We start from the raw sequence: 15,161 nt of genomic DNA on the forward strand, positions 1-15,161 counted from the left end.
CCCAAGTGTGACCTTACTACTGAGAGCAGATACATTTATACAGTACCCATGACTGTAAGAGGCTTGTTAGTTTATTAGCAGTTCTAACTCACCCTGACTCAGCAAATGTTTTTACTAGGAACAGCTGATCATGAGTCTGTGCTGCTGGTGTAACATGTCTCTGTCTCAGGTGGAGGACATGGAGAAGAAGCTAGACTTCCTGGTGGACATGCACATCCAGCACACTGAGCATCTGCAGGTAGACTCTGCCGGCGCTGCCCACATGACCCTGGAGGCCTGCGACCCTACGGGGAACGGTGAGATCCGGCGGGTTTTCTTCAACTACGCTGAGGCGTTCCCGCACATGTCGTACCAGATGCCTGTAAGCAAAGTGAATCTGTATTATGGCAGAGGAAGAGGAGGTGGAGAGGGGTTGGCTGGTGGAAGTCGCGTACCTCCAGACCATCAACCCCCAGCGTCACACCTCCACCAACGCCACCCTCCAACTGCCATTCCCACCTACACCGAGCGTCCCACAGTGTTGCCCATCAGCTCCCTGCAGGACTTGTCAACAGGGCCGGGCAGGACCACAGGGGGGCGGGGGGGCGACTCGCCGCTTTCCCTACTATCGGTGAACCACGAGGAGCTGGAGCGCTCGCCGAGCGGGTTCAGCATCTCTGGGGAGCGGGAGGAAGGGGGGGAATTTTCAATGGGGGCCGGGGTGGCAGCCGGGGACGCCAGCTGGACGAGACCCAGACCGAGCTACCTGGCAGAGGGGGAGACAGACACGGACACAGACCCCTTTACACCCAGCGGGGGGCCCCTGCCACTCTCCTCCACGGGGGAGGGATTTGGTGATGCTGTGTGGAATACGCCGCCTTGAGAGGTGTTCATGTGACCACACAGAAATCCACAACTCTGAGTTAAGACTTTAAATCCAACCCACGCCTCTAAACCCAAATCAGTTTGGGTCAAAGCCACACCTCTGGACCAAACCATTTGGAGGAAAGGTGGGTCTAATCTGCCTAGATGCTGCAAGGTCATGAGCGAGGTCATCGACCTTCAGAGGCCAACGCCAATCTCACCAACCGTCCAGACAGAGAGCCATGGCATCGAGACTGCCCAGAAAAAAAGGGAAAACAGACAGTTTGTAAAGTAAAACTCTGTACAGCGCACTCTTCGCAAAAATTTAGCTAAAATAAAAAAGAACATTAATATACATACTATATACACCCAAAAGCTTTATCGCTGCAAAGCCAACCGCACTGCATGTAACGCATGCGATTTTTAGTGTAGACACTGCAAAGTTCAGGATATCAGGAAACGGAAAAAGCGATTGAATGGATACATATACTTGCTATGCCATTTTGTAACACTTATTTTTTTATATGAATACATTTTCATCGTTTTTTGCATGGTTTGCATGATAATGCACCATTGGAGGGGTGACGGTTGGAGGGTGATAATGGAACCAAAAGTCTCCTGTCTCTTTGTTTTGTATGTGTGATGAGTATGTGTGGATGAGTGTGTGAGAAAGGTTGTGAATGAGAGAGAGAAAGAGGGACTTGGGTAACAAAACACTGGTTAGTTGCTGGCAGTCGTGTTTCACCACTTTTTGCTTTTCTCACGTTGTGCTGTAAAACCTCCGAGGATCAGTTCTGTCCCAAACCAGAACTTCTGATCCCATCACTTTGTCTTCACACCACTGTGATCTTGAGTTGTATGTCACCACGTTATGCATACAAACTTTCCAGTTCAAAAGAAGTTAAAAAGTTAACAGAATTTGAAACACTAAATCTCTGCTGCTTTGTTGGCACATGAATTCAGGGATATAAACCACCTGTGTGTCTGCATCTGACTTCAGTTTATCACTGCTTAAAGAGAATATTACCTGGTGATCAAATGATTTACATTTGTTAAAGCAAAAGACAGTCGTTAAAACACTAATAGGTACCTACATAGAGGAAAACGTTTTAAATTAAACACTGATTATTTTACTTTATTACACAGTGTTTTACATGCCAAACTCCACCACCTGGCACCTGAGTACAATAACACAACCATTAAAAAAAATCTGCGTTTAAACATATAGTTCAAAATTGGCCCAAAACAGCTCAAATTGTAATACTGCAGATAAACTGTTGAAGTTGTTGCATGATGCATACAAAGCCAAGGTCTCACTTAAAGTTTGTTGTCAAAAGTAAAGGGTAACTTTGGTATGTTTTTGGCCTGGACCCTATTTTCCCATGTGTTTGTGTCTAAGTGACAAATGGGAACAGACATTTTTTAAATTGGTCTAGTATTGAGGAGAGCGCAGGAGACTGCTGTGGCAAACTGGCAGCAATGTAACCACTTGGGGCAGTTGTGCATTGTCAATTTACGTCCAATAAAAATACTTGTTTTGGCTAGCGACAGGCTCAGATTGTTATTTGAAGTGTCTGACAACATTATAGAAACGATCCCTGCAGAGACAGACCTTTTTGTTACAGAGTAAGATTTTTGTTTATCCAGAAACAGCCCCAAAAGCACCATTGCCCAACCCACCAGACTCTATTTAAATAAATATTAATTTAATCATCGTACAACACACTTCATTTGAAGTCTTTAGAAAGTAATAAAATCACAAAAGCTGTCTTGGTTCTTCTTTACATTGTTCCAACAATCACCAACTGTGGTTTGGTTGAAATAAACCCGTAATTCACCCAGTTAGATGTGAACATATGCTGGTTCTGTACATGTTAAAATTACTGTTTATTTAAATGGAGTCTGGTGGGTTTGGCAGTGGTGATTTCAGGGCTGTTTCTGATCTGTCTCTGTAAAGATCTTTTCCATAATGTTAACAGACACAATCTGAACCTGTCAGTAGCAGTAACAGGCACTTTTAAGCCCCTTACCCACTGGACAAAAAACTCACCAACACCTGCTCTCTACTGATTTTTAATCTGTTGTCTGGCCCATCCGTGACATTGAACGTGACACACAAGAAGAAATTAAAAATAAAACAGAAAGGTGTACTTGTCTACTGTAGAGCCGTGTATATGGCTCTGGTTTATTATCAGTGGGAAAGTAGTTTATGGCCTGTACGGGGTTTCCCGCATTTACAAAACCTGCACACATGGGCTAATTTTGGTGGGAAAAAAGGGTATTAATGGGTGTTAAGTGACAGTGCGCAATTTCCCCAAGTGATTACATTGCAGCCTGTTTTGTGGCTGCCGACTACAGCGCTGTTGCTCGGTTCTGGACCAGTTTAAAAAATAGTTTCTCTAATTAGTCTCTACAAAAAAAAAAAAAAAGGTCCACGTTGAAACATACCAAAGTTTACCGTTAAGAGCTTAAATATCAGAATAATGACAAAAAAAGGTCAAACTTTAGATGGAATTTCTACAGCAAAGGTCGTCCACTCATCTAAGAGAGCTGGAATAAATGTGTCCATGAGCCAGTGTTTACAACACAGCTCAACATCTCCAAAGATCAGCATCAGATGCCGAAAATCAGTTATAGACGTTTGATTATAAACAGAATCTGTTTACAAAACTGACTTCACGTACTTTTCTGTCCAATAACAAATCTTTATAATAATGCAGCTTAAAAACACTCATCTTCATAATGTGCTTTTTTATCGAAATTTCTTCACAACAAACACAAATTACTGTATCGTCCACGGCTGCACTGCGAGCAACTCAAATGTCCAGTTATGAACACAAACTCACGCTGTAAGCAACAACACCACATACTGAAAAGACTGGGGAGACGTGTAGAAATACCAGTAAGCTATTGGCTGACGAGGCAGAGCTTTCTGATGATAGACGCTGAAACGAGACGAGTCTGAGCATCACAAAAAGAGCTTTACAGCAGATCACATATAGGCCTAAACAGCATTTACTACTTTAGATTTAGAGCCACAATGATACTGAATGTAATATTTGACAACCAACTATATCTACACACGGATTATTACACAGTTATAGCATGTTACAGCACCTTCAGAGTCCGATTTTAAGAGGGGCCTCCACACCGGGCTTCTACAGTGGTTTACGGGAACCTGCTCAGAGTGCAGTCACATCTGCTGTGTGTTTAGTTTAATCATCAGGAAAGTGGAGTTTTGTACTGGTTTGTCTAAGTTAAAGCCAGAGGTCTGCAACAGTAAGTTAAATGGTCATTCAGCCAACAACAACCGGAGAAAAACACAGTGATGAGTACAAACCAGTCGTGTTGCAACGTCTTTAAACTGCTGTTCGTGTCCTTTGTGAAACCAAAAGACAGCGCTGAGTTATTTTAACTTAGAAACTTGCGTCAGATTTGTAACGCAAGTTAACTTACGTATGTAACTTAAAGGAATACTTTGCCCTCAGAATGACCTCTAGTATTTCAGTTTCTCTGTACATAACCTTGAATTAATGAAAAAAATGTCTTTCTCGCATGCCTGCACAACCTGGTCTCACTCCAAAGTCTCGTCGAATACTGGAGCTTGGGCAGTGGCTACGTCAGACACCAATGAAAAAAAGTCCTTTCACGTCAGCATGATATGCAGCCGGTCGCCTTTATTGTGTAACAGCACCTGGCGGCTTCAGGGGGAAATGCAGCAACACAAAGATGTGAGTTAAGGGGGCGAAAGTCAGAGTAGGGCAGGTGGGAGGGGCGGTGGATTGAACCAACAACCACCGGCTTTAACCCAGGAGGCTGGCATTTGCTTCCCGTGTGATTGTAAAGCCTAATCCTGTTCGTTTTTTACCTAAACCCAATCCAAGTTTCAACAACAAATGTGCATGGTAACATTTTAGCCAACATATGCACGTGGTATGGTTTAGGCAACAAAAGCACATGGTTAGGTGTAGGAAAGAAGAACAGGGTCGTGGTTGTTGGACCTATCCACTTTTGTCCCCTAACTTGCATTGCTGTCTGGCTGCGTTTCCCCCAAACACTGCCAGGCACCATTACAGAATAAGGGCAACATCATGCTGACTTGAGGACGGCTTTTTCCACAGTGTCTGACGCCAGAAGTCACTGAAGACGCGGTGGTATTTGAATACTTTGGAATGAGACCGGGTTGATAAATGAGACTTGGATTATACTGCACAAGTTGTGTGAGAGTTTGTAAACAGATTTTCTGATAAAGTTTTGCTGCTGTTAAACGCGGTCCCCAGTGACTTCAGGTCATGAAGAATGTTTGCCTTTTTTGGATTCTTCGTTCACCATGGAGGCATACAAAAAAAAAATGAATTCAACAACCTATTCTGTCATTTAGGTATGAGGAAGCATTGAGTGCTCCTTCAAAATAGATGTTGGTTTGTAAGAGGAAATCTTAAATGACCCAGCATCATTTAAGTGGGATAACACACAACAAGATGTCCTGATTTACAAATATAACCAGAGGAGGCGGTGACGAAGAATGTTGACACTAGCTATCTTTCCATCCAAAAGTGATTCGAATCATTGGGAAATGCGCATTAAAAGAAATACGAATCCTGTGTGTTTCCATTAAATGTACGGACTTTGGTGAAAACTACGAACTCGCGCGAGTTTTCCGCAGAACCGGAAACAAAACAAGTCTCGCATTCTTCTTCTTCTACGTTTTCTGGCGGTTGGCAACCAGCTTGTAAATGCATTATCGCCTTCCCGACGCGGAGTGTGGATATCACCATGGAGAGAGGTGTGCTACGTCAGACTTAATTCGAACATAACTGTTTCCATCCCCTGTTTTGCGAATCAACATTTTTTCAACTCAACCAAAACCCGGCTAAAGTGAACGTATTTTAGTTTGTGCGAATCAGGGGATTTTAATTCAAATTTTGGCATTTCCATCATAATTTTCCGATGCGATACTTCTAGATGCGCATCTAAACAGGCTGATGGAAACATGGCTACTGTTCTTTTGTATTTCAGGACATACTGTAAATTATCACCTTCTTTTATTATCACCCCAACTTATCACAGGCAAAGAGAGAAACTGTTCAAACCAAGCAGAAAACTCCGGTGCTACAAATAAAGCCAAAAACTGCAGTTCGCTGACTGTCCACTTGAGGCCGGCTCCTGGGGCCAGTCGATCCCCACAGACCCTCCATGTTAAAATGCCCAATTTTACAGCAGAAATAAACATGTTTAGAGCCTGGTCCCAAACAATGGTTTTGGTCTCTATACCTTCTTTTGTTTTATTAAAGTTAAAGCAAAATTAAGGGCGGGCCAGTTTGTGCAATAGGCTGTGCCGATAGTGTCCTCCATTAGTGGTTCTCGACTGGTGGGTCACAGTCCAAAAGTGGGTTGCAGGTTCATTCTGAATGGACGGCAAGTGACGCGCAAATGTGTCAAGATCGTAAAAATCACACTTTATTTTTTATTACAGTGAATTTCCAACACGGAGGTTTTCCTACTGAGTGAGTGACTAACGGACAGCCACTTGACAGAGACAGCAAACTAGCTCGACGTCATGGCCAAGTGTGATGCTGAATGTATAAAACTGAGGAAGGTACGACTAACATGAAATCTGGACACGTAGCTGGACGAGTTGGGAACAACCGTCCTTGGTGGCGACGGCCAAAATTCCAAACTTGAGGCATCAAAACAGGAGTCCACAAACCATTGGGTGACGTCACGCTAGCTACGTCCACAATTTTACAGTCAGAGGTTGAAACCGTCCAAGAGATCATTGGGTCATGGTTACGTGCAGTTGCCTTTAGGGCTAATGTAAAAGTATTGTGTTAAATGATTTAACAGGATACTTTACCCATGGCTGCGGCTGGTGATCGTTGCCCTGTAATGGTGCCTGCTGAATGGGTTCTACCACAAAGAACAATGCAGAGCGGTTTGATAAAACATCTCAATTTAATCACAAATTTACCTGACTTTATCTGAATTGTCTGAATGTGGCAAACTCCACCCGCCTTGTGCATCAAGTAGGTTTAAACAAGCACTCAGATTGAAGCCCAGTGTGGACGCAGCTACAGTCTGTGAGATGAACGAGGTGAACCAACACGTATTATAATTATTATCTATTTATCTTATTGTATTACAGTTACTATTACTTACCTTCTGCTACTGAAGCCCATTCAATTATATATTATAAAAATCAATTATCTTGCAATGCGGACACAAATTGTCACCACATATAGATATAACATGATGATATATCCCTGTAGACATTCATTCATCGTGCCTCTGAAGCAAGAAACATCACTCAGAATGGCTCCACATCGTCATTCTGTATTTAGTGTTTCAGTGCCACTCCATCTCACCACACACCAAACACACCACACAGGATTTTATGAATGTGAACTCTGTTTCCTTCCGTAGTGATCTGTCTTTTTTTAAAACTAGCACACCGTGCAGTCTTGCTTTTGTAAAATGCTGTTTTGTAGCTTGATGATGCTTTTGGCTCATTCACTGAACATGATTTCAGCTGCACAGAAATGTAAAGGTTGCAATGTTTCACTTCTCGTTTGTTTCTTTTATTTTATATCAAATCAATGTTTAACTGTTGCGTCCGTTCACAGCGGAGTTGCTCGTGTTTTAACGTCAGAAAGAACTCACTCTCCGAACTCATTGAACACCAGTGTTTTTGTTGCCTCGCACATCAAGTTCCATTTACAGGAAAATACAAAATTGCTTCCAGTTGGAATTTAAACTCTTATTGCTTCCTTTCTAAATTAACATGCATGTATCAGTTTGAGAACATCAATGGAAATAACAATACAGCAGCATTGGTATATTTGTATTTACACCGGCAAATTACTGTTAAATTTAACATTCTATATTGTGAATTGTTAAAACTTTACAAATTGTCTTCCAAGACACCAAGATACACTGGGAAAAAGTGATGCTAGCAAACACTGAAAATGTTTTTCAATTATAATTTATTACTCAAATAAACCTGAAGTTTTTCTCCTCGGGAATTCAGACGCTATTAATGAGTTGATGTGCACAATAAATAAATATTTTTAATCTGCCATTGGTGTTACATTATTTTACTTGTTTTCAGTTAACTTGATAAATTGATTTTTGTTTCTTGTCTGGAAATTCCTTCCAATAATGTAAAATTTTGGAGAAGAAAAAGATGGAAAATGAGAATAAATTTCTTTTTAATTTTGTTTTATTTTATTTGCAGTTTGCAGTGTGCACAAATTATTCCCTCAATATTTCAAGTATTCCAAGTGCTAGCATTACTTTTTACAGTGTGAAAATGATTCCAGTTTTATTTAATTTCCTGTCCAATTTCCTGGATTTTGTAAATGAAATTACATTTTGTGTGTTATGGGCAAATAATCCCAACATTTTACTGTGTTATTTTCTTGTGAAGGCTCTGTACGAGTTGCGAGCACACGTTACTCCACTGTCTGTTTTTGCAAACATTCTCCAGTGACGACCTCATATCAAACCTCTCCACTAGATCATCACCCTGTCACAACACTTCATTATAATAATATTTCTGGCTTTTGAGGAGTTTAGACTGTTGGTCAGAGAATATGAAAGGTTTAATGGACTGCATTTATTAGGTGTCTTTCTAGTCTTAGCGACGGCTCAAAGCACCTTGTGACACAGACACGATTCAACCATTCACACACAGGTGGTCGTGGCTACCACACATCTGCTCATCAGATAAACATAGATATTCACAAACCAATGCTGCAGCCATCAGGAGGAATTTTGGGTTCAGTATCTTGACAAACGACACTCCGACATGTAGACTGTAAGGGCCAGGGTTCAATCAACCGACTATCTGATTGGTCCGCTCGACCTCCTGAGTCACAGCCACCCCTGCTTCAGTAGTTCTGACAGTAACAACCATAATATACAACAAAAATACTGACTTTTCTCCTCTAGTAAGTTTTTGTCATTTGTCCAGGCCGCGAAAATATGTGCTTGACTTTCTTTAGTTCTTTCCTTCTGTTGTTTGGTGCTGAGCAGGCAGCACACACTGTATTTATGAGAGTCTGTTTCTTTAAAGTATTGCTGATGGCCATATAGAGGGATAGATGAGATCCAAAGGGATTCAGTTGTGAAGTCTTTGTGCAGCCGGAGAACCAACATCAGTAGCTAGTTTGTTTTGTTATCAAGCTAACGTTAGCTAATGTGCTAGAGTTACAGTTCCAGAGAAACCCAGTATTCCTCTTAAAGGGATAGTGCACCCAAAAATGAAAATTCAGCCATTATCTACTCACCCATATGCCGAGGGAGGCTCAGGTGAAGTTTTAGAGTCCTCACATCACTTGCGGAGATCCAAGGGGAGAGGAGTTAGCAACACAACTCCACCTAATGGAGGCTGACGGCGCCCCAGATTCAAACGTCCAAAAACACATAATTGAAACCACAAAATATCTCTATACTGCTCGTCCGTAGTGATCCAAGTGTCCTGAAGCCCCGACAGAAAAAGTTGTTTGGAAAAACGTCATTTGAACTCTGTTTTTAGCCTCATTGTAGCCTGTAGCTCTGACTGCCTCTCTGGGCGTGAGACATGGGCCTTTGGTCTTATCACATTTAACCATAGTTGTCTTTGTTTTTGTTGACGGGCAGTGGCGGCTGGTTTTGAGCCATGACTCCTTCTATTCTGGCTCCCAATAACACAACAAGACAGACACATTTTTAAAACTCCTATGTAGCCTACAGCCCTGGTGGCAACTTGTGTTTTGCCTCCAGCTAATAAAATGATGTCATTGTGACATCAGATTCATTATTTTGACTGAAGTGTTTTCCTACTTATAGACTAGTCCACTGGTCTAAGTTTAAACTTTGTCAGGGAAATTAGTGGTGAGGAACATCCATGATCACAAACTTTGTTTGCAAGACATTATTTTCTGCAGTAATTCAAAATCAAATGGAAAAATCCCATTGGCTTTTTTGTCGAGGGAATCAAGGCGATGCTAAATTGCAGATCAGAGGTAGAGCAGGTCGTCCACCAATTGGAGGATAAGGGATTCGATCCCCGGCTCCTCCAGTCTGCATGTCTGAGACAGAGATACTGAACCCTAAGTTGCTCCCGATGGCTGTTCCATCAGTGTGTGAGTGTGTTTAAAAAAACAACAACTGAGTAGCAGGTGGCACCTTGTATGGTAGCCTTGGCCACCAATGTATGTGTGTGTGAATGGGTGAATGTGTAAAAAAAAAAAAAAAGCCCTTTGAGTGGTGGGATGAGTAGAAAGGTGCCATACAAATGCAGGTTCATTTACCATTTATCATCTATACTGCCTGGATAAAATTTAACAGGCTGTTACTAGTGTTCACTTGTACATCTGACACCAAACTGCCTTTGGTTCCAACTCAGTCAGGTGACCAACAGATAAAACTGACAAAGTCAATGTAGCCCTTTACACTACATTGTAATCTGATTCTGTGCACTGATCCCTGAGCACGTACGCTCACTTATTCCCTCCACTTTTCCTTGTGAATCAATACTTTGTCTCCTAGATCTGCTGGAGGGGTTTTAATCAACCGATGAGGTCACTGAAGAGTTGAAGCATTTACAGTCCTGCTCCAGTAATTACTGTACTGATCATTTTATCCTCTTACTCTTCTGAATCAGCTGTGTGTCTGATAGACTGGTATGTTTCGTTAAGATGTCAGAAAAGGATCAAGAGTGACTCAAATGTCTATGTGATAACTTCAATGATGCCCATTCCCATCAGCATTGATAACAGTTGGCCGTGCACAGGCAAATTAGGGTTATCAGTTTGTACACAATTAAATAGAAAACAGCAAAGAATACTGTACAAACATGACTGACACTTTAGAGATTCTTGTGTCACCCTTCAGATTCAACTCCGTGGGCATCAGTAAGTGACGATGAATTCCATCTTGTTTAACTGTTCATTCGACAATCAGCATTTTGCTGTTTTTCTTTTCACTGACATGTCTTTGGTCTTTTTGCAAAAGAATCTACTTTAACCAGTCATGCAGGAGTTTGTTCTCTCGTTTAAAAATCCTTATATGCCATTTTAGCATTTTACTACTAGTCAGTTTGGACCACAAAAAGTGCAGTAAATTCAGACAGAAATATTCAAATGACAAATTTTTATTGGATTATCTTTTGAATTGATGAACAATATTGTCCCCAGTGGTGCCTGGTGTTAATTTTCTCCCTTGATTTGGTAAGTTGGTCTCGTCCAAGACGTTCTCATACCAACTCGTCAAATACTGCCGCTTTTTCAGTGGGCCTAAAAAATATGACGCGCTGGATACTCTCTTGCATCTCTCTTGCCGTACCCAAATTTGTCTATATCCCACATATTTTTAAAGGCTGCTTTGATGAGAGGAGTCAACAAGGAAATAGTGCTCTTGTAAGGAGGCAGGTTGTGGTAGTAGATGAGTCACAAAAACGTTCCCCAGTGAACTTTAGACTTTGATTCATTTTAACGCACATCTTCACCACGTTTCTTGTCATAAACCTAACCACAGTAACTTTACTTGCCTCTGTAAGTTAACGTTAATTACGTGACTGTACATTAAGGGCATGATGTCATTCCTGGGGCACTAATTCGTAGGATATCATATGAACTGTTGGGTCTGCAGTTCCATGGGATATCACACGTGCCGTTGTGTGAGAATTCATTGGTCTGTTTTGGACGTTCAGGGACGACGTCTTAATTTACGGCTGTTACATGAATTTGTGTCCTTTCAAAATAAACTTCTGTTTTCACAGGAAATGTACAGTTTCTGCTTGGTGTATACAAATGGTCTTTTTTAAAGTAAACTTAACAACAAAGGTTAAACACTTTGTTTCCTTAGGTTTAGCCAACTGAATTGCGTGGTTACATTTAAGCAACAAAAGCATGTGGTTAGGTTTAGAAAAAAAACATAATGGTTTGGCTTTAAATTCACACAGGAAACCAAAAGCCACCACCCCTCTCGCCCACCCTATGTGGACTTTTTGTTAAATTACAGTAGCTGCCAGCAGCGTTACAAACTTACGCCACCTAGTGCGTATCATACTGCCAAGAAGGGTGCCTCTGTGCGTCTGCGTCTTGCGTTTACGTCCACTGACAAAGTGGCGTCATTTGACAAATTGGGTTCTTCCCTCCTGCCTCTGAAACTGATGCACCCAGTGTGTATCATACTGCCACGAAAGGGTGTCTTTGTGTTGATGTCTGAAGCTGACATCACTGACAAAGCGGCAGTATTTTATGAGTTGGGAATGAGAACGTGCTGAAATGTCACTGCTACAGTTCTAAACGTCTTCTTAAATAAAGTACTCCCTAATTTGGTTGTGGCGCCCAAATGAGCCCCTAATCCTGCTTTTTTCTTTTTGTTTATTGGTGTTGTTTGAAACATGTACAAACTACACTGAGTTTCAGTGACATTTTGATGTTCTGGCACAGTGATTGGACACTGCATTGTAATCAGGGAGTTTATCTTGATGACTTCAAAGAACAGTTTACCACAATGACAATGTTTAGTTAATTTCACAGAGGACACACTGGTTTAACGTTGTACTTGTTGTAGCAGTCATTCACACTTATTCACACTAACACTTATCCTTCAGCAGTCTTGCAGGAAATTCTCTTCTGAATGTAGAAACAACACTCAAGAAGCTCGAAAACGCAGCAGTTTAGTGAACCTGCAGGGATAATAACGTACAAAAGGCTGAATACGCATAACATTAATTTTAATCCTACATACAGTGTAACATGTTGGTTCTGTTGTTTTTTTATGAAATGGAAATCCTTCCCCTGTCTCTCAAAGCCAGAATCTGGTCCTTGTATGAAGCATGTATGTACTTAAAATAAGCGTTTTCCACACATTTCTGCCCTCTTACATGTGAATCTCAATGCGTGCGTCAACTTCCATGTGTGTCATTTATGTTTTCGACTCTTTGTGAGTGACCTCGTCTGTATGTGCATCGATTCTGAATGAAAAGGAGCACTTTATGGCATCCGTGTAGTCAAGAGGGCAACAGTGCTTGCTGTGATTCTTCTGTTCAGTATGGTTGTACTCACTGTAACTGCATACCAAGCAATGCACTGAACCACACATTCTACATAACCTGTAATTTTATGGACATCTTAATTGCTACGAATTATTTGTGCCTTGGCCTTTTACAGTATGGTTCTTTTCAATGTATTTTTTATTTATTTTTTATTCCGATCATGCTTTTCTTGCTATGGCTGTCAAACTGCAGCACAAAGCTGATGTAACATCTGTGTGGATGGCTGCATTTACACGGACAAAAAAACAACAACTATGAAATGTTTACATTTTACCATACATACATGATCTTTAGACTTATTATAAGACAGAACAAATGTGGAGATCCATGGGAGAACTTGGCTGTAGGCAAATAGTCTTTGCACAGACTTTGTCTGTGTGTAGAAGGTGTCTGATATCTGGGCGTGGCGAGTCTGTAGATCCATTCACGGTCAAATTCAGTTCCAAAATGCTAGCTAGCTGTAGTAACTTGTACGTTTACGTGACATCAGAGAAAATCGATTTATTGTGTCAGTCTGACTAAAACCGACTTTTCAGATACATCTAAACATGTTAGTCTGACTGAATCGTACTAAATTGAATTTATCAAAGTCGGACTAACACACCCAGACAATGCGAATGGGAGTCAGAAAATACAATATGATTTCATAGCGAGCTGAAGTCCTGTTGTCACTTTGGGCTAGCTGCTCTATACAGTGGTGTTACCTAACAAAACAAGTGCGCTGGACTTTAAAGCCAATAGAGTGGTGAAGGAATGAATCCCAAATGCAAAATTAGTTTGATTTCAGCACTCCTTGTTCCCTTTTGAAGCCTTTGAGTGTCTTAAAAAAGGCGGTTGCTAACAGGTCGCTAAATGAAACGACAGAAGGTCATAACACCAAACACAGCTTTACAGCCTTGTTCTGGTGACGACATTAAGTCATGTGATTTTAGTGTAGTTTGTTTATAGCCTTACGTAATGGAAGTTAGCCTGCTCTAGTGCACCTGCTCTATGGGCCCAACAATGAGGAAGATCCAAGTATTTTTACACCGGCATGTCAAACCTTTTGGCTTCACGCACCACGGAGAAGCTTTCATTGGGATAATCGGAGCTCCACTTCCAACGCTGTATCCAGTTCTCTTTATACATCCATGAATGGAACAACTAGCTTTTGTAACTCTGTGAATTTGAGTTTCTGTCACCAGGCTTTCATGAAAAGTGTCTAGTTTAGCACTTGTTATAAACTTCCACTTGTGTCAGTGTGTGCATTAACAGTTTCTCCCTTTTCCATTGTCCACCCCACCTTTTTTAACTTCAAGGCTTTAGTCAACTGCTAAACAAAATGTTTGGCCCTCCAGTCCATTTTCATAGTTCGCTATTAGACTTGTGTTGGACTTTCAAGATGGTGACATTTAACCCAAATCTCTCAAGCAAATGTTTTTATTTGCATCATCACAAATGTCAGATGTTGAATGAGGTTTTCTACGTCTGGAACAAAACACAGTTCTCTATAGGAAAAATGTGCCAAATGCTACAAAGCTGAGGACAGTGTATAACCGTAACTTCAACTGGCCAAAAACCTGCACAACATTAAAAACAGCACAAAATTAGCTGCACAGTTTCTATAAATGTTTTATTGATGGCTCAGTACAGAAGGACCTGTGGAGCTCCTCTGTGGCCTCCTACAGGGCAGGATTCATTTCACAACAAGATGTGAAGGAAAATATCAAGAGAACGATGTTCAAAATCAAATCTGCTGTTTCTTGTGTAAATGCAGCCATCACACTTTGAGTAACAAACTCTCTCTAAACACAGAGAGTGGATATTACAGACAGCTTTGTGTGAGTTCACTGACAGCAGCTTTTTTGGGGTCAGAAAAAAAAAGTTTTGATGTTCTTAGGTTTCATTTAAGGGAAGTTTGGACAACTTTACACTAGTGGCCTTCAGAGCTGTGCATCATTTTTCTCATTCCAGTTTGAAAAAAAACAAAAACTTGCCATTTCTATTCTGTATTAGACCACTTTGAATATTTTGTTTTGATGATATAATATGCAAATGTATTCTTACTTGATTTTTTTATTTTTTGTCTTTTCAATTGCACCAGTTATTAATAAAGTATTGAATTGAAAATTGTACGAGTGATATGAATATGAGTTGAGCTGCAGTGTATGTGACATTTACTCTAGTTCACCTATCAGACCAACATTTTGAGCTTTTGTAGCTTCAAGTTTAACAGATGAGGTTTGAACCTGACTGCAAACTGAGATAAAATTAAAAAAAATGTATAGTTTGT

General features: G+C 40.9%; 1 protein-coding gene across 1 annotated transcript in view; it reads left to right on the top strand.

The window, feature by feature from the left end:
• Positions 1 to 14,960, top strand: part of kcnq3 (potassium voltage-gated channel, KQT-like subfamily, member 3) — a 182,962-nt gene extending 168,002 nt beyond the window's left edge. Inside the window, exon 16 of the mRNA XM_050074481.1 lies at positions 170 to 14,960. Within this exon, the coding sequence (XP_049930438.1) occupies positions 170 to 862 (693 nt within the window). The 3' untranslated portion in view covers positions 863 to 14,960. The remainder of the gene's footprint in view (positions 1 to 169) is intronic.
• The last annotated feature ends 201 nt before the right edge of the window (positions 14,961 to 15,161 follow it).

The sequence above is a fragment of the Epinephelus moara genome, chromosome 21, assembly GCF_006386435.1.
Source record: "Epinephelus moara isolate mb chromosome 21, YSFRI_EMoa_1.0, whole genome shotgun sequence".
Taxonomy (NCBI): Eukaryota; Metazoa; Chordata; class Actinopteri; order Perciformes; family Serranidae; genus Epinephelus; species Epinephelus moara.